This window comes from Sebastes fasciatus, chromosome 18 (genome assembly GCF_043250625.1).
Source record: "Sebastes fasciatus isolate fSebFas1 chromosome 18, fSebFas1.pri, whole genome shotgun sequence".
NCBI classification, from domain to species: Eukaryota; Metazoa; Chordata; class Actinopteri; order Perciformes; family Sebastidae; genus Sebastes; species Sebastes fasciatus.
The window spans coordinates 24,642,545-24,662,690 of record NC_133812.1 but is presented as its reverse complement, the minus strand read 5'-3'; the positions used below and the strand labels follow the sequence as shown (position 1 = coordinate 24,662,690).

Genomic DNA, 20,146 nt, shown 5'->3' with positions numbered 1-20,146 from the left:
AGTACGCTAAAACAGTATGTGAGATTTGTGTGTCCGAAACCTTAGTATGAAACCAATAGTACATGAATGCATACCATTTCTGGTGAAATATTACAGTATGCAACGCTGGACACTACGGCTTCATCCAAAATCACATGCTATGCACTACATACTCAACAGGTGTGCTATCGTTCATCATACTTGTGTGTGAATAAACAGTAGTATATATGTTTTCTGACACACTGAGCTGTAACTGACGTCACTTCCTTAGAGCCTCCTCGGCGGTTGGAGACGTGTAACCATGGTAACTCGTGCCAACCTCATGTGACCAAAGCGACGGTTTGTGAGAATCAAAGTCTGAATTCATTTAAAATATATATATTATACCTAACAAAGTGAAATTGTAAACTTACAGTTAAATTGAAGCGTTAATGTTGTTACAGAGCTGTCTGCCAATGTCTGTTATGTACATTGTCGTCACTAACGCATTGCATTGTGGGATATTTATGTCGCCGTAGTGTCCGGCGTTGCATACTGTAATATTTAACCAGAAATGGTATGCATTTCACATATTATTGGTTTCATACTAAGGTTTCGGACATACTGAAATATCTCACATACTTTTACTTAACTGTTAACCATGGGCTGTTAACTCCACGTACAATGACCAAAATGTAAAAACGACAAAACAATATACAATATGTTACTTAGTGAGCTTTAGAGGTGCTAGTAGGTGAGTTTTGGTACATTTTGGCAGAGCCAGATTAGCTGTTTACTCCTGTTTCCTGTCAGTGAGCTAACTAACTGTTAGCTTCATATTTATCCTACAGACTGAGAGTCAGTCTTTTCATTTAACACTAAATAGCTTATTTCCCCAAATGTCTAACTATTCCTCCAATGGCTGCAAATGCACAAACTGTGCTTAGAACAAAACGCAAGCCAAACTGATGATAAAAGCACTCCAGTGGCTGTTACTCCCTTTTCTGCAATCAAAAGCCAATTTTTAATCCGTCAGGAATGCTCGACATCTGGGTTGTATTCATCTTGTAATGAGTTCAATTTGACTTTGTAGAGATTTGGCCCTGCAGGAGAACTGACAGGGCGAGGTGTGACTGCAGCACCCCAAAACAAACCCAGAGGAGTTCACATGTGACATCACTGGGATAAGAGGGAAGAAGAATGTACCCCACACCCCTTAGCTTCAGTCAGCAGAGAGAAAGAAAAGAGGGTTTCATTCTTTATACTGGGACACGGGGTGGGGCTTCTTCACTAGTCTTTTTGAGGGGATTTTCTGACTCACAGCTTTTATTTTCTGATGATGAGGGTTAAAGATTGGCTTCATTCCAGATGAGAACAGTGCAGGTAAAACCTCACACTTCTGGACAATGTTTTCATTTACTTTATTCAATAATCCATCTTCCATTCACTTGTAATCAGAAAATACGATTTACTTTTTTTTTTGCTGTAATTTCATTTGCGCCACTCACAACTCGCTTCGCAGCCGACATCATCGGCTCTGCCTCACAGCCCTCAGAGAAACAGCCAGGTTTATTGGGAGGAGGAATTGGCTTCTTTTTTTTTCTTTTTCTTTTTTTGCATATTCCTCCTCAGCGGGAAGCACCGTGTTTCTACATGAATGAACATGGCTGAGTTGTCAGAAGGCTGAATGGTGAAACAGGCTCAATCTGTGTTACACAGGAAAGGAAGCTGCTCTTTGATACCAGTAGGCATGCGGAGCTGTGTCCAATTCTCTCCAGAGACAGAATTTCATTCCTCTCGTTTAAAGTGGCGTCAGATGCATAGTGTACCGAGTTATGCAAGACCACAAAAGAAAAGTTGTCTTTGTGTAGCGCATACCCCCCAGAGAGACACCCATAAATCTGGTAAACCAAAAGCATAAATTGGGGTGGGGGGGAACCAATGAATGGATCTTGCATAATGTCATGTGCATGTAAACAAACTGTACAAAGCATAGCTTGTAAGCATAGTTGCAGCATGTTGTAGGCCCTTTTTTTGTAACAGTCTTTTTCATCGCCGTCTCTTCTGTCAATGGCTATGACTGATAGAGAGAAATGTCTGGTATGCTGGTGGCAGCTGAAGTCCAGAGAAGACACGGGGAGGAGTCTGCTAGTCGTGTGGACCGAGCTCTTTGGTCCCAGATTCAGAGACGGGAAATGTTTGGAAGTGTCCTGTAAACAGTGTACATGCAGATCTCGCTGTAGGCAGAAATTACTGGAAAAAAACGCTGGCCCTTTTTGTGTCAATAAAAAAAGGCTGGCGCTGGAGCTTCCACCTCCACCTCCACCTCCCACCCCCAATAAAGTCTGTCTGCATCGGAGAGAAGTGGCAGATTAAAGGGTATTCATGCAGTCTCTGGCAGTGAAGACCAGGAACCCGTGCCCGCCCTCACACCTGTATGCAGCACACACACACATCACACATCTCACAAGGTGCCTCCTGCTCACCCCCACCACCACCACCACCACCATCACCACCACCACCACCGCTCTCTGGGAATGTTGTCAATGTCAGTCTTTATAAATCGTCCTCCTATGTGTCGCCGAGTGTGTGCCAGTGGCAGACCTGCTGTCCCTCGGCCTCCTTCATCTCTGTCCAGTGGGCCTGCTGCTCCTCGCCGGTGCTGTTGAGGCCCAGGGAGACCCAGCCCAGCCGCTCCCTGGGCCTCATGCTGCTCCGCCGGCAGAACACCGACAGCATCAGGGACACCTCGGACAGCTGGAAGAGCGCCACCTGGAACAGGAAGGTCTCCTTGTAGGTGGGGTTGGGCTGGCCGCGGCACACCGCCGTCTTGCACTTGGACATCTCTTTCCCCTTGGAGTCCAGCATGGTCAGCTTCACGTAGGTGTCTAAAAGGAGAGCGGTGAGAGAGGGACATCAAGTGGCGGGATATCAGTACTGCAACAAACTGCAGCAGAGGTTTTAAATGGGCACACTTCTTTTTCTAGGGCTGCAACTAATGATTATTTTCATTGTCGATTATTTTTTGGATTAATCGATTAGTTGTTTGATCTATAAAATGTCAGAAAATGTCGATCAGTGTGTCCCGAAGCCCAAGATGACGTCCTCAAATGTCTTGTTTTGTCCACAACTCAAAGATATTCAGTTTACTGTCGTAGAGTAAAGAAACCAGAAAATATTCACATTTAAGAAGCTGGAATCAGAATTTTGACTTTTTTTCTTGAACAATTCTTGAAAATTACTCAAACTGATTAATCGATTATAAAAATAGTTGGTGATTAATTTAATAGTTGACAACCAATCGATTAATCGTTGCAGTTCTACATTTTTCCTCTCGTGCTCTAATCAAATAACAGTTTAAACCTTGAAAAGAAAGTCAGTGTATGGAAGTAAACCAGAACATCCGGATTGAAGACTAGTGCTGTACATAAATATAATGTTAATATAATGAGTTTTTAAACGGTCAGTTCACCAAAACAAATCAAAAGTAGGCCTATTTATTTTCTAAATTACCCCTATTAGTATCTATATCTATGAAGATAGTTTCAGCTATATTTTCCTAGGTTTTTCAGATATCTGTCTCTGAGATTTTCTGTTTCATTTGTGGTGCTTACAGCATTAAAAACAACATTTAAAAACTTTACTCTAATAATCCACAGACATCACTGTGGACAGTTTTCAAGACAGAAGTAACAAAAGTTGCGTGCTGTAAACGATAAATGTCAGCTGGGTGTTGTGAATGATGAATTGTCGACAGTTGATTATCAGAGCAACTCTGTTTTAAATAAAATGTCAATCAAGTTTATCAAATCAATTAACAATTTAACACTCTATTTTTCAATTTACATACATTTTCATTCATGGCCATTATTAATTCATATGCATTTGCATCACTTTCCTTAAATTATAAATGGCAATTTTGTGTTGTGAATGATGAATGAAAGATGGGGAAAATGATGAACCATGGCTCTGTTTTCATCATATCACGACTGTTTTAGTCAAATCGGCTTTAAATTAATGAAATCACTTGATAATTTATCACTCCATTATTTAATTCACATGCATTTTCATCACCTCCATTCTGATCAATTCATTTTTGATTTAATGCTTCAACCCCTCATACTTTTTCAGTGCTGAGGGCACCACAAACAAGACAAAGAAAAACCAAAACTAGATACAAGAGGTGAGAAAATAAGTTGCTCTGAAATTTGGATGAAACACCCAAATATCTATACATGCTAGGAGTGTTTTATTGTTCATTTACGCACTGATAGAAGTTCAACCAATGAACCAAATATGTGGCGTTTTTGGCCAAAACTTAAAAATATCATCTACACATGATTCAAATATTCCGAACCCTGATTACATTACAAGTAATTCCCTGCTGACTTACCTCTCATGATATAAAGCTGGCCCCCTACAAAGTGTTTTATACAACAGAACAAACCGTCTGCGGCAGCACACACACACCACAGCACACAAAGTAGGAAAGAAGAAAGACAGGAAACAGTTTAAAGATTATGATACACACACCAGAAGGTCAGATTTCATGGGAACTCTGATAACTCTGATAAGCAGAAATTGCTTTAGCTTTATGGCTTGAATCATTATTAAAAAGCTTTGTTTTTGTTGCATCCTGCTGGAAGTCTTGCCCATCTGTCTTGCCAAAACAATTGCTTTGTGTATCAGCAATATTAAAAGGGAGAATTTTACTGAAAGGAAAATTTACATCTCAACACCGCATTCCCAACTGGCACAAAACCCAAGAATTAAATGATTTTATATGGAAGCTTTTTGTACGTACTGACGGGTTTTTCAGACGCTGGGGTTTTGAAGTGGCTTCCCTGGATGACCTCAGCAGATAACTGTCCCGTGGCAGAGTTGTAGAGGAGACCCACGAGGATCTCTGGCAGAGAAGAGTCCTCAGTGGAGCGATAAGACAGAGCTCCAGCGCTGCGAGACACGCTCACCACAGAGCCACAACCCTGGCAAGATGAAACAGACAGAAAGAAGAGGTTGTTTTTTTTTACAGTTGAAACCCAGGACTAATCTGCTGCTTCAGATGAAACTCTGCTCTAGACAGAAATTGACAAAGTGTTCTCACTGTGAGCTCGGAGCCCGGCTCCAGGGTGACAGGCAGAGCGATCTTGCCCTGCAGGTTGAGTTTAGTCAGGTAGAACACCTTCTCTCCCAGGACCTTCTCCTTTTTCATCCGCCTGATGCTGTACAGGCGGAAGCGAACGGCATAGTCCCCCAGGGCATCCTGTTCCACCCTGGAAAACTTGAATGTCTCCGTGAAGACGGGACAGGGGCCCTTCTGCACGCCCGTCTTGGCCCGTTGCTTCTTGGTGGGCAGCAGGACCAGGTGGACCTGCCACGCGATGTTGCCCGTCTGTTTTAGGGCGGGGATGTCTGTCGCCGCGGTGACCGTGACGGCCAACCACTGCTCGCCGGAGTCGTACTCGAAGGCGACGTCCAGCGTGCCGTATTTGGCGAGGGGCTCTGGCTCGTAGGCTGTAGGGAGCTGAGGACCGGAGCCGTCCTGCAGGGAGGAAAGAGAGAATCAGAGGAGGAGTGAAGGAAGGATGAGTTTAAAAGAGGTGTTAGAGGGACATCATCAACTTCCTCCTGTTGCTGAATACAAGGTCAACTAATTTACTAATGTTCCCAACAGACTTGGGTCAAATATGAGGTGATAAGTAAGTCAGTTCTCTGTATTACAAGTTTGAAATGAAATGTTATATTTAAATATGCAAATGAGGCATCATCTTATTAAATACGTGCTAATTTGCAGCAATTATACAGAGGGGATTTTGGATATCTTTCTTTTTTTTTATCACTCCATTAATCAAAAAATACTGTCAACAGCCATAAAAAACAAAATCCATTTTCAACATGTTTTTATGAATAAAATATTCTATAAATCAGGCTATGAATGATATATGAACAAACCCCTCTGTGAAAACCTTCAGAATATAGATAGGAATGAAACTGGAAAGTGTGATGGATGTAAGTGCTGGTGAAGTGGAGATTTCTCGCTCAGAGTCTGAGAGAAAACGCATTTTGAGAAAACGGCCTTTAAAGATATAGATCGTAAAATGATTTTGAAGACACTACAGGTGAATAGGGTACAAAAATTAACTAATAAATGTCACCGTGAAATTTCCCCCGTTGATTACTCACATTAAGACAATTATTCTTTGTATTACGTTGTATAAGTTGTATGTTTAAATATGCAAGTGAGGCATAGAGACGGAAAAGAGACAGAAATCTACACACGCAAATCTACAAAGTAGTAAAATAAACACCTAAATGTGTGTTTTAGACGTTTTCTCTCCACTCGTCTGAAAGAAGACAAGTTATGGAAGCAAAATAGCCAAAAATCTCAAAATCAACCAGTACATGAAAAACAATGTTTTTGCCTGGATTGTCGCCGCTAAAAAGTAAGTTTAAAATCGTTTTTACCCACATTTTATGTCCCAACACATTCAACAGTTGTGTTCCCTGCTGCAAAAATATTTGTTCAGATCTTGTTGTGACAAGGACAGGTCAAAATGTTAATTGATAAAACAATCCTTTATCAAGTTACAGGGCAAATTGTATTTTTAGAGTCAGATTTTACCTGTTTTTTAATGTTCAAAATAATCACCCAATAAATTCCCAGATGTGTTATTGAAAAATAAACAAATATAATGATCTTTGGGAGTTATACTTCTGGGGTCTGGGTCAGATTTAATATCAAGATATTCTGTAGAAAACGGCAACAATGCTGATCAATTTGTTTTCCTTCTTTGTTCCACCACCCATCTCCCTGTCTCCTCGTGTTAAGATGACCTAAACTGTAACTGACACTGTAACCAAAGTCATCTAATTACAGTAGTGGTCTTAACATAAATATATAATTAATAGGTAAAAGGGAGGAGTTTCTATACTATTGTTGTGATCTGACCTCTGGTCCCAGCACAGCGGTGCTGTCACTGGGAATGTCCTCCTCACAGCCCTTGTTGAGGTAGCTCTCAGTGTCCTGGTCCACGCTGGCCTCACTGGAGCAGTGGGGGCTGTCGCAGCGCTGCGGGGACGACCCCCTCCTGACCCCGCGCTCCGAGTGGGAGCGAGAGGTCACCCGCGCCGCCGCTGAGCTCTCGTCCTGGTACGGAGGAGGCTGGGTCTCGCTGAGGGAGGAGTTCTTCTTCTTTATTCTCTGGATGCTGTTGATTGCTGACAGAGAGGGACACAGAGGGAGTAATGTGATACCAGAGGTGTGTTACTGGAGACCTACTGTGATCTGCAGAAATACTCATTATGTAGTCAGACATACGGTCGACCACAGAGTCACGTTAACCTCTTAAACTGTGACAGACCCACAGCTGAGGTCATCCTTTCAAACTAAAACAGCCTCACAGAATTTTATATTAAATCAAAATTAAATATCTAATTCTTATCTGTCATTTCATGTAATGATGCAGCCACATCAATACATGAATATTTGACTCTGTGTCATGTAGGTCCAATGAAGTGTTGGAAAAAGGCACGCAGAGAATAAGTTACTGTGTAGTGTTGTACAATGTACTTATTTTAAAGACAATTAAAGGAATAGTTCGACAAACTCAATACCACACATGACAAGAGAGGTATCAGTCTTCTCATCTAACTCTCTGCAGGAATACTTATAATTCAGAGACCAATATTGTACTTTTTACTTTACTTTAGTTACTTTGCAGATTCACATTAATAACCCAAAATTATAATCAACAGATAAATGACGATGTATTATTATGGATGAAGATTTAACTTCTAAATGGCAGTGTATATAGTAAAAAAATAGCCCCAAATTTACCAGCTTCAAAATGAAAGAAATGTAGACATTGATGCAATAATAATTATAATCCAAAAATATAATATATAAACATTATTCTGAAACGGACCGTTCTGCATAATGAGTACTTTTACTTTTTGTACTTTAAGTATATTTTGATGCTTATACTTTTATACTTTTACTTCAGGAAGATGGTGAATGCAGGACTTTTACTTGTAAATACTACTTTTATTTTTATCTGATTACTTCTTCCACACTGATTATTGCTGTTATTTTATTAATCTTATCCTTTTATGTTTTATGTGTTTTGTGATCCTTAATTAATTTTCTCACATTTTATCTAATTAATTATGAGTGGGTCTTGTATGTTTTGTTATGTTTTATATTCTACAGTGAAGGCTATGTGTCGCTCCTGTCACTCCTCCTGGTTAAATAAAGTTTTCTCACCCCGTTCGCTGGAGGCTTCGCTGCTGTAGCCTCCCTGCTCACCGGACGGTTTGCGTTTGTTGCTCCACGCTGAAGTTGTGTTCTGCTGAGCCACCGCCTCGGGCCCTTTGTCCTCCTCGCTGTCTGATAAAACTCCCTCTGCTGCACAAAATAACACAGAGACTCCAGTTTAAACATTACATTTATCTCACAAAACATAATAATGTGCAGCAGGAGGCAAGAACAAAGATGCAGATGCAGATGCTGAAACTGGCACTCTGAGAGTTGAGAAGTGAAATTCATGGTAAGAAATTCAGGTTATGAATTCAAATGAGAGACGAAGAAGAAGAGATCCAGGTGGTGAAATTGAAGCAGCACACCATCTAACCTTTTTTTCCTTTCTTTTTCTTCTTGCTCTTCTTCCCTTTCTCCTTCTTTTTCTCCCCATCCGAAACTTCTTCGGATTTCTTCGACCCCTCCTTTGCTCCTTTCTTCTTCTTCTTGTCCGACTTTTTCTTTTTCACCGTTGAGGAAGATCTAGAAAGATCAGCCTCTTCCTCGTCATCTCCCTCTCTCTCAGGGCTGTCCGCCACCTCTTCTTTCTGCTTTGACGACCTGCTCTCAGTCTCAGGACCAGGTAATGGAGGAGGTTCGTCGCCACCATCGCCTCTTTGCTGAGCGGTGGAGTGGTCGCCGCTGTCATCTGTTTTCTCAACAGCATCAGCATTCTCTTCATGCTCTCCATCTTCCTCTTTGTTCTTCTGTGCCTCGGCTTCTTTCTCCAGCTGCTTTTCCCTCCTTTCTTTCCTCCTCTGCTCTTTCTTCTCCTGCAGCTCCTTCTCCTCCTTCTTCTTCTTCTCTTCCTCTGCCAACTCGGCTTCTGTTTTTTTAACTCGCCAGCATCCGTCCCTCCATTCCCACTCCAGCTGGCTCTGAGCGCTCTCAGCCTCGTTGGCATCACTGGACTGGTTGGTCTTTGAGGCTGCGTTGCTGGCCTTGCTTCCTCCTTCCTGTGCCGTGGAAGTCTGACCAGACTCCTGGCCACTGTTCTCCCCATCCTCCACCTTGTTGATGATAGTGGTGACCTGCTCGGTCAGCTGGTCGCTGACGGCGTACGTGGCGTCGCTGACGGCGTTGGCCAGGTCGTCCACTCGGCTGGTGACCGAGTCCAAGAGGGAGGAAATGTTGACAGATGGGAGGTTCTGCTGGAAGCTCTTGAAGAAGGCCATCTCTCAGCCGGGGATCCCGTCAGCACGCTGGCTGCTAGATTAGCTCATCAGAGGCACTGACACGGACATGTGGTGGTTAGCAGCGAGTGGTGCCAGCGTCACAGTGTGTGCTGAGACCAACACGTGTGTACAAACCAATATGGTGATTGTAAAGATCATAATACAGGTTTTGTAACAAGAGATCTCTCACAGTGTTATTGCATTCAACTATTTGTATGTCTCAGACATTATAATAGGGTTTTAGTAAAACAAATACAAGAAAATCTAAGTGTGTGGTGTAAGTATGGTCTCAGCTTTGTCACGAGTTTTACACATTCATCCTCTGTGTTCTAAAAGTAGAGGGTAATAGTTGAAATAGTTAGCTAAAAGTTAGCTAAAAGCAATGGACATACAGTTGAAATAGTTAGCCAAAAGTTAGCTAAAAGTAGTGGATAAATAGTTGAAATAGTTAACTAAAAGTGATGGATAATCAGTTGAAACACTTAGGTAGGGGGACACAACAACAACACTTGTGGTGCTCTGATAATATTTTGCTGAAATGTGTCAGGATAAGAAATAAAATGGTAAACCGAGGCCATATGATGAGACATGTTTTTGTTCATAAGCTGCATAAGAACACCCATTTGAGGAAGTGCACATGTTTTGCACTGAATAAGCCAATAATCCTCCTAATGTGTGTGTGTGTAAATGACACTGTAATAGATCTATATGTGTGTGGAGTACCTGGCTGGTTGTTCTTATAGCCACTGAGTTGTGACAGATCGGCAGGACTCTCCACTGACAGCTTGTTGCTGAGGTAAAGAAAAAACAGAGCCATCAACGCCATGAAGGCTGCAATGGAAGACAGGACACCCAGAAGCTCAGGAGAGACTGAGGAAGAGAAGAACGGGAATAAAGAGGGAGGGAGGGAAGAAGAGAGAGACGGGGGAGGAAAAAGAAAGACAGACAGAAAATAAATTAGACCAAACATAATACTGATCATGGAGGATTGTAACAGTTAAGTTTCCAAACCAAGTCTTTTATTTTGAAGGGGAAAAAAATGCTATAAATAAAAACAGATGACTGCAAGCTAAAAAAACATCTATTTGATGATTTTATTTTGGATCAAACTCCTCAAATGTTGCCTTGTCCGGGTAGCTATTGTGCTTTTGAACAGTCAGTAGTTGTTCCACTTCAAAGGCACACCAGATACAATCTACAGCAGTGTATGTAGGCCAACCATACTTCATGTAACCATGCAGCTCTGCGCTGCTGATGTGCTATTTTTATGAGAGCCTCAAAGGGGGCTGTATCTAACTGAAACGTAGACTCTGTAAACCAGCCAAACCGCACTGGGCCTGCACTTAATACGCTACAACGCAGAAACACCTCAGGGTATAATAGCTGAAGTAAAGGGGGGGAAGTTCGTGGACAATGAAGCATGAGTGGTATTTCTAAAGACCACAGTTGAAAGGGCAGCTTGTAAAATGAAGCACACTGCAAGCGAAGCTCTGGGAGATGCGGTGTGTGGATTTTAAGTTTAAGTACTTCTTGAGCCACATAATAGAGTTTCTGGATCCCACAATTATATGGATATATTCCACAATTAATCCCTTAGTATTTCACTAATCTTAAAGGCTTTGCACACCCACACAGGTGTTTTCTATTGACTGATCACTAAACCCCGCCCCTGAGCGGCTATTGTCCAATCGTAGCTTAGCAACCGTAGAAAGGCTGTGGATTTCTCCACATGTTGAGGCGGTGAGTGTGCTGCTGGAGAGCAATACTAAAGAGTTTGGAGGGTGATGTCTTTTTTTAGCCTTTCTAAAACCCAAACGACAAGAACCAAACGGTAAGGAATGGATTAAAGTGTGTGTTTGTTTGCTCTACCATATGCTGCAAAAGTTATCACCCGCAACAATAACCTACTTCCAAGGCCAAGAGTTGGCAGAGCTACATTAGTTTGTGTGGTTACAGGTTAGGCCCTATGTTAGAAGTATTTTCTCACTGTGTCCTAGATGCTATCAGGCTTGCTCTGTATTGGATTTGGGAAAGTTCACACTACAGCAACCCTAGCCTACATTAGTCCTCACCCTAAAAGACTTTTTCCTCTTGCAACCAAGCACTCATGTGGAGTCGTGTTTCCGGCCACCCCAATGAATGTGTGTCCAATATTCAGTCTCCTTAGAAGGTGCTAAATACGGGATAGGGAACATTTCTATTGCCTCTAAACGGCTCTCAACATGCCGACGGCTAGCAGGTGGCTCGCAGCTAATCGTTTTAGTCATTTTTTCAAGCAAAAATACCAAATATTGCCAAGTCCCAGCTTCTTCACTGGGAGGAGTTGCTGTCTTTCTTTCTCTTATGTGATAGAAACTTGATAATTACAGGTTTTAGGCTGTTAAAGGAACAGTGTGTAACATGTTGGGAGATCTATTAGCAGAAATGGAATATAATATTCATAACTATGTTTTTATTTGTGTATAATCACCTGAAACTAAAAATCGTGTTTTCGTTAGCTTAAAATGAGCCCTTCATATCTACATAGGGAGTTGGTCCTCCTCATGGAATCCGCCATGTTTTTACAGTAGCCAAGAACGGACAAACCAAACACTGGCTCTAGAGAAAGCCTTTCACATATTTACGTTATCTGAAGGCCACCGTAGTTCTCCAACAGGCTTGTTAAACTGTGGTAACGTGAGCCGAGAGTGCTAAACCGTGGTACCGCCAGCCGCCGCCTGACTTCCATTGCTCCTAAAGTAGTGTTAATATGGTGAGGATGACCTCTGAGCAAGGCGAATGGCGTTACGACGGTTTTGCACTCTGCGGCTCACGTTACCTCAGTCTTAGGACGGGAGGAGTGAGCGGAGGGGTACTCAGTTGGTTGCCATCTGCAACCACACCACTAGATGCCGCCAAATCCTACACACTGCAACTTTAATGAAAGCTATTTGAAGACCTCACCTTGGTTTTAAGGGTATTTTTCACCATTTTCTTACATTTTATAGATTAATCGATAATCAAAATACATGTTCGTTGCAGTACTAATAAAATAAATAAATAAATAAATAAAATGGTGGTACATTTCAGGCCAATGTGTCTGCAGGTGCTCACTTCAGAAACAACCATCCCCTGTCACTGATTAAATGGTTCAGCAGCGTGAAAACTGGTATCTCCCTGAGAGCACAAATGAGCGAGGAGGAGAGAAAAACAGAGGCATAATAGTTTCTCAACCCTCCTGACTACAGACTGAACTTATGGACAGACTTGTTTCACCATGGCAACAGGCAAAGACCACTGCAGCCTGACAACTATAGCGCTGCTGCAGACTGCCAAAGTGATGAATGCTAAACTCCCAAGAATGGCAAGAGAAGTAGGAGAGCGATAAGAGAGGTGGCAGAGGCTTACCTTCTCTAAATGAATATCCTCTTTAAAGCCAGCTGTTCCCCAAAAAGCACTATCAGTGCTCCTGCTGCTATAAATGATCTAAGAAGAGGGGGGAAAACAAAGTTGTCCTGCTCTGAAGTAATCCGACATGTAATAAATAAATCCCAGTCTGGGCCAAGCTCTTGCCAGGCTTACGTATCAACTGTCACTGTGTTGATTGTGCCAGAATGACCTCTGCAGCCGTCGGGCAGCCAGCCGCCTGTCCAAATGAACAGCTTACGGCCCCGTTCACTTCATACATGGCCCTGCTCTGTAAATGTCAACGACAGCTGAATAATTTAGACACCTGAGGTAACCTGATGCCTCTGTCGATGTACACTGGAAAGTGGAGCAACCCGGCCTTTGAAACAGCTCACCCTGCTGTCAGTTATTTTCTTTTTAATATAATACCCATCATTCTCAGAAAAGCCTGATATTTCTCTTAACAGCAGAGCAGATTAAAGTGCTTCTCAGCCACTTCCCTTTCTCTTTCTCTGCCCTTTTTCACCCCCATCCTCTCAGAGTGTGTGCATGTACAGAATAAACAACAAAACATAACCGAATAAATCTGTTTTTTTAACAGCGTGTGAACTGGCTCTGAACTGAGCCTCAGGATTCAATCTGTGTTTTTTATTTTCCAGGTAATGACTCCAGTAAGCTTGACTAATAAAACATGAAAACACAGCCACTGAACCATTCCATGTGCAAACAGAAAAATGAATAATAACCTCAGAGAAAATGTGGGCTCATTTAGATGAAATGTTTTTGTGACACAAAAACATGGGAAACAAATTATTCTGTCATGTTTCTACAACAAATTATGCCAAATATCCTCATTTTATTACACAGCTTTTGTTGAATACTCAATTCTGATTGGTCAATAACGGCGTTCTACGGTCTGTTATTTCAACAGACCGTTGCTATGGGCGAAGTTCTGATGTTGGACTCTGGCGTACCGTTTTTGTGTCAAATTATTGATTTCTTAAGTAAGTTGCCGTGTAATAAGTGGGATAATGTTCAGCGAGCTGGTCATTGTTGTGAAATAAACCCGTTCAGGGCGATGCAGACCTAAATGTCTGTTTATTAATTCTTTAAATGTCAGATATCATCCACCTCTGATATGATGGAGGTTCATCATTGGCTTATTAAGTAATGGATAATTTACAGCGAGCTGGTCATTATTGTGAAATAAACCCCGAGCTGAAGGGGTTTATTTCACAACAATGACCCGCTAGCTGTACGTAGAACGCTGTGATTGACCAATCAGAATCAAGTATTAAACAAAGCCGTGTAATATTATTACAAATAATTGATTTCTTAAGTAAGTAGCTGTGTAATAAACGGGATAATATACAGCTAGTGGGTCACTGTTGTGAAATAAACCACTTCAGGGCAACAATGACCGGCTCGCTGTACATTATCGTTTATGTGGATGTTAACCTTCACTAATTTATTAATGTAATAAGCTTTTAGACCAGCGCATACTTAACTTGGCTGTCGTTTATAGGACATGCTTGTTTAAAAAGTAGGTAGGCAATCTGGAAATGTTGCTTACACATGGACTTCTGATACGAAACAAAACCTTGGCGCTGAATAAATCATGAACGCACAGCTGCCTTCTTTTGCTGAAGTGAACCAAAACTTGATACGCCATGCATAATTCACACGCAGACATTATGCTTTCTGAAGTCTATATAGAGACACTTTTCTGTACACCAAACTTCAGGGAAAATTCACATAATAAGGGAGGTTGAGAGCTAAATATTAGTAGCAATATTTTAAAGTGATGTAGTGGAGCGCAGCCAAGCATGACTGCCATTATGCTCAGGATGAAAACAGAAAAATATGCTATTATGCTAATGCAGACACACAAGTGCAGCGCTCGGTTGGTTGTAACATGGCCTTACCTCGTCTGGCACAGATGAGCTCATGAACACCACAGTTCCTCCCCCCTCCTGGGAGAAAGAGAGAGAGAGAGATGAAAAGTTGTGTGTCAGAGGTTATAAATATGATTCAATGTACTGTAGAAACATATGTTCATGCCTCAGGTTAGAGAAGCTAGCAGATGGTTACGCCAACAAATATAAAAACTGATTAGCTGGAACCAACTGAGAAAAACACTCACATATAAATGGTTAATTTGTTAACATAAATGTGCCATACAAGGGAGGTATTTGAGAGAAAAATTATTGTAGAATATCTGTGTATATCTGTTTTATGTGAAGGACCCTTCATGGCTGTGTTAATTAGCTTTAGAGGTGCTTGTAGGTATTTTTTTAACCTTTGGAAAGAGCCAGGCTAGCTGTTTCCTACTACTTCCTGTCATTATGCTAAGCTAAGCTAAGCTAACCATCTCCTGGTTCCAGCTGCGTACACATTTATTAACAGCAATCTTCTCATCCATCTCTTAACAGAGAAAGCGAATAAGCGCATTCCCAAAAATGTTGAAGTATTCCTTTTAAAATATTGTGTACATACATTCAGGGGTAAAGTATTGAAATAACTCTAAATATATTTTTTAAAAGTACACTGTAAGCCATCTGTAACCATCTCTGAAGCAGAAATAACTCCCGTTTCAATGGAATAAACCTCTCCAAATGGGTCAAAACTGTGCTAAAGCCCATTAATGTGATAAATTATTCATAATTAAATGCAGTGATGATTACTTCAATGCATCTTTCATAAGGTCTAAAGTAATAATTCAGTAATAATTGTGTTGAAGGTCAAAATGCTCTCTGAATACTGAAATACTAAATGCTTTATTTATGTATTTATTGGTCTAAAAGTAGTCAAATTTAATTATAAAGAGTCTAAAAACGGTGAAATCATCCTATAAAATACCCTCCCCTGGTTGCTAAAAAAACATTAAATTCCCAGATTAAAATAACCGAGGTCATGAACTCTGTGACCTCAGTGCGTAAACCAGTTGGGACATTTTCAGCATGAAAATATCAAGTTTCACCTAATCATCACCAATTAGTATGATCTTTTTACATCATCTGGAAATATGTGAAGGTTTTTACTATTTTCACTCCACACTTTCCTTCACAATCCCCCCAGAGGCTTAATTTAACGAAGGATGCTGACACCCTGACACACACATTCACACACCCACAGGCTTATGCACATTACATTCACACATTATCTCTCTTGGCTCGTCACCTCAGTACTTAATGATTCAGGTATCTACGGCTCTGTAACGGAATTTGGGTCTTAATTACAAAATTGTGTCAGCGTCTTAGGAAGCGATATCTTTCTCCCCTGAACTCTACTTGTAGAATTTAAACAAATCATCCGTGGACGCTGGATTGGACGCCGAAATGGTCTAAAGTGACGACTCAAAGCCGGAGCGAAGAGAAAGCTCTGAGGCCGACTTGTCTTCTGTCACACTGCAGACAGACGCTCTATAGTCTGGACCAATTCACTTAATGTTAGAGAATCTCTCTGTTGGCTGTTCTAGACAACAAGCTTGCCAAAATTTTGCAATCAATAATACACCGGTCACTGATATCCTTAATATAAAAGGTATTCTTATAAGAGGGGCTTTTTACAGTAATAGGATAAGAAGATATTTTGAGTGTCTTTTTCTTTCTATTTATTTGCTTTTCTGTTTAATTTTCCCATTTATTTATTAATGTATTTATTTTAATTAATTTTTAAATTAATTTTTTATTTATCTTTTTATTTATTTTATATTTATTTTTAAATGTGTACATTTATTTATGTATTTATGCTTACTGTTACACTCTTACTTACAGTTGGTAGGTTGTGGGTTAAAGATGTTTTAAAGATCCCATATTGTAAAAAGTGGGATTTTCATGTCTTTTATATCATAAAGCAGGTTAAAGTGATATATAAATACTGTGAAAGTATCAAAACACTCAATCCATGGAGAAATACACACAGCTTGTATTTAGAAACTGAATTTGAAACAAGCTGTCAGGATTTCTGTCCATTTCTGATGTCACAAATATACAATTTTTAGACCATTTACACAGTTTTCAAACATAAACATTCTAATTGTGTCCCAGTTTATTTTTCCTATTGCAGTGTATGTAATTAACATCAGCTGACACGAAGTAAACATGGACCCAAACTGTTGCCTAGCAACATAATTCCATTGCAATTCCGTTGAAATGCACTAAAACGGAGCGTTTCAAACAGAGGGTAAATACAGGTATATTCAGGCAAACAGTACGAGGAAGACAAAGTGTTTTTTTTAACATTAAAGCATGTAAACATGTTCTACTAGAAACACAAAATACAAGTATGAACCTGAAAATGAGCATAATATGGGACCTTTAATTAATTTCTAAATGTATTTATTTTTTGCATTTATTTTTTATTTATTTATTTTTGCATTTGTTTTTTATTTATTTATTTATTTTTGCATTTATTTTTTATTTATTTTATATTAATTTTTAATGTGTATATTTATTTATGTATTTATGCTTACTGCTACACTCTTACTTACAGTTGGTAGGATGTGGGTTAAAGATGTTTTAAAACATATTGTACTCTGATTGGAATATTTTTAATGATAATATATATATTTTGACTTTTAAGAATGAACCATTGCTGCATGAATGAATATCATTTAAGATCACTTGAGTATTTGTGTAAATTAAATATGAATTGCATATATATATTGCTTGTACAACTGGTGAGTCACTGCTGATCTCTCTTTCTCTCTATATCAGGTGTCGTGTTATCAACACAACACTGCACGTATGGCTGCACGTGACACAATAAAGAAGAACAGTGACGGGACGGGGGCACGCGCCTACTTCTCATCCCTCGGTGTCATGGTGATGAGTGTTTCCGGTCACTTTCACTAAAACCTTGAAGGAAGAGGACACGTATATCCCATAATGTACACATTACCCATGGAGCTTAGCGCGGCAATATAAACTAGCACGTGCATCCACAAAAATAACGGCTGGTTTTTCGAACTCAAAACCGTTATTTTTTTTAAATCGATATTCATCCGCCAGTTGATGTAGTTCTTTAACTAAAGTAGTTCATGTGATGCTGAGTAGCAGCTTACTGTGATTTTAGGTTAAAAATAAATAAATATTTTACATTTAATCGCTTTCACAGGAATATGTGACTCAAACGTGACTAAAATCACTATCTGTATCCGTGTCCACAACATCCCCGCATCACCTCAGCATCATCAGCCGTTAGCTGTCCCAACCGTCCGGAGCACTGCGGTATACTCCCGGTAACGGCATTCAAAACACACACTGACTGCTGGTGGTTACAGAATAACAACACTTCTGCTGAATATAATATATATGTATGTTTTTATATATATATATATAAAAGCAGCGGACTACTCATTCCGTCCCGGGCAAAGTTTCACCCGAGTCCCCGCAGGACACCTGAGAGAGACCGAGTACTTACCGTCTATCGCCATGATGCTCCGGCCGGACTGTACCAACTGTAGGGGGGTGATGGAGGAGGAGGAGGAGGAGGTCATTCATGAGCCAGCGGACGGTGTGTGCGTGTGTGTGTGTGTGTGTGTGTGTGTGTGTGTGTGTGTGTGTGTGTGTGTGTGCGTGTGCGTGTGTGTGTGTGTGTGTGTGTGTGTGTGTGTGACAGAGAGAGAGAGAGGTTGTATAAGCATTTCAATAACAGGGGTACTATGTAAGATATATACATTTTTATTTTTTTAGGATAAGACAAGATGAGGCCAAATTCAGTAGTTGCAGCAGCACAAGGAGGTGCTGCTAAAAAATATCATATATATATATATATATATATATATATATATATATATATATATATATATATAAAGTTAATAACAATTAAAAATGCTAAAAAAATAAAAAAATAAAATAAAAAAAGTAATAATAAAAAAATTAAAAACATAATATTATATGTTTTTAATTTTTGTATTATTACTGTTTCTTAATTTACTTTAACATTTTTAAAAATGTTTAACATTTACATTTTTTTTATTATTTACTTTTATACATACATATATATATATATATATATATAAATATATATATATATATATATATATACACGTAGGCAAAATTGTTGGTACCCTTCCGTTAAAGAAAGAAAAACCCACAATGGTCACTGAAATAACTTGAAACTGACAAAAGTAATAATAAATAAAAATTCACAGAAAATTAACTAATGAAAATCAGATATTGTTTTTGAATTGTGGTTCAACAGAATCATTTTAAAAAACAAACTAATGAAACTGGCCTGGACAAAAATGATGGTACCTCTAGAAAAGATTGAAAATAATGTGACCATAGGGACATGTTAAACTAAGGTGTGTCCTGTAAATAGCATCACAGGTGTCTTCAAACTTTTAATCAGTCAGTCTGCCTATTTAAAGGGTCAAAAGAAGTCACTGTGCTGTTTGGTATCATGGTGTGTACCACACTGAACATGGACCACAGAAAGCTAAGGAGAGAGTTGTCTCGGGAGGTTAGAAGGACAATTATAGACCTTCATGTTAAAGGTAAAGGCTATAAGACCATCTCCAAGCAGCTTGATGTTCCTGTGACTACAGTTGCACATATTATTCAGAAGTTTAAGGTCCATGGGACTGTAGCCAACCTCCCCGGACGTGGCCGCAAGAGGAAAATTGATGACAAATCGAAGAGACGGATAATACGAATGGTAATCAAAGAGCCTAGAACAACTTCCAAAGAGATTAGAGGTGAACTCCAAGGTCAAGGTACATCAGTGTCAGATTGCACCATCCGTCACTGTTTGAGCCAAAGTGGACTTAATGGAAGACAACCGAGGAGGACACCAAATCATAAAAAAGCGAGACTGGAATTTTCCAAAATGCATATTGACAAGCCACAAAGCTTCTGGGAGAATGTCCTTTGGACAGATCAGACAAAACTGGAGCTTTTTGGCAAGTCACATCAGCTCTATGTTCACAGACGCAAAAATGAAGCATCCAAAGAAAAGAACACTGTACCTAATGTGAAACATGGAGGAGGCTCGGTTATGTTATGGGGCTGCTTTGCTGCATCTGGCACAGGGTGTCTTGAATCTGTGCAGGGTGCAATGAAATCTGAACACAATCAAGGCATTCTGGAGCGAAATGTGCTGTCCAGTGTCAGAAAGCTTGGTCTCAGTCGCAGGTCATGGGTCCTCAAACAGGATAATGACCAAAAACACAGCTAAAAACACCCAAGAATGGCTAAGAACAAAACATTGGACTATTCTGAAGTGGCCTTCTATGAGCCCTGATCTAAATCCTATTGAACATCTGTGGAAGGAGCTGAAACATGCATTCGGAGAAGGCACCCTTCAAACCTGAGACAGCTGGAGC

General features: G+C 40.2%; 1 protein-coding gene across 4 annotated transcripts; it reads right to left on the bottom strand.

Annotated features, from left to right (window-relative positions):
* Positions 1-1,362: 1,362 nt before the first annotated feature.
* On the bottom strand, positions 1,363-18,364 carry syt14b (synaptotagmin XIVb). Of its 4 annotated transcripts, none has more exons than XM_074616620.1 (10): positions 18,241-18,364; positions 14,742-14,789; positions 10,153-10,299; positions 8,589-9,485; positions 8,222-8,362; positions 6,908-7,176; positions 5,063-5,500; positions 4,763-4,943; positions 4,352-4,408; positions 1,363-2,846 (listed from the first exon to the last, which is right to left on the bottom strand). In XM_074616620.1, exons 4-10 carry the CDS (start codon positions 9,427-9,429, stop codon positions 2,530-2,532), a joined length of 2,244 nt encoding a protein of 747 aa, XP_074472721.1. In that variant the 5' UTR covers positions 9,430-9,485; positions 10,153-10,299; positions 14,742-14,789; positions 18,241-18,364; the 3' UTR covers positions 1,363-2,529. The 4 variants fall into 4 exon arrangements, with proteins under 4 accessions (XP_074472721.1, XP_074472723.1, XP_074472724.1 ...); XM_074616622.1 differs by having other exon boundaries at positions 10,153-10,220; XM_074616623.1 differs by lacking the exon at positions 4,352-4,408 and having other exon boundaries at positions 18,241-18,360.
* Between the last annotated feature and the right edge of the window lie 1,782 nt (positions 18,365-20,146).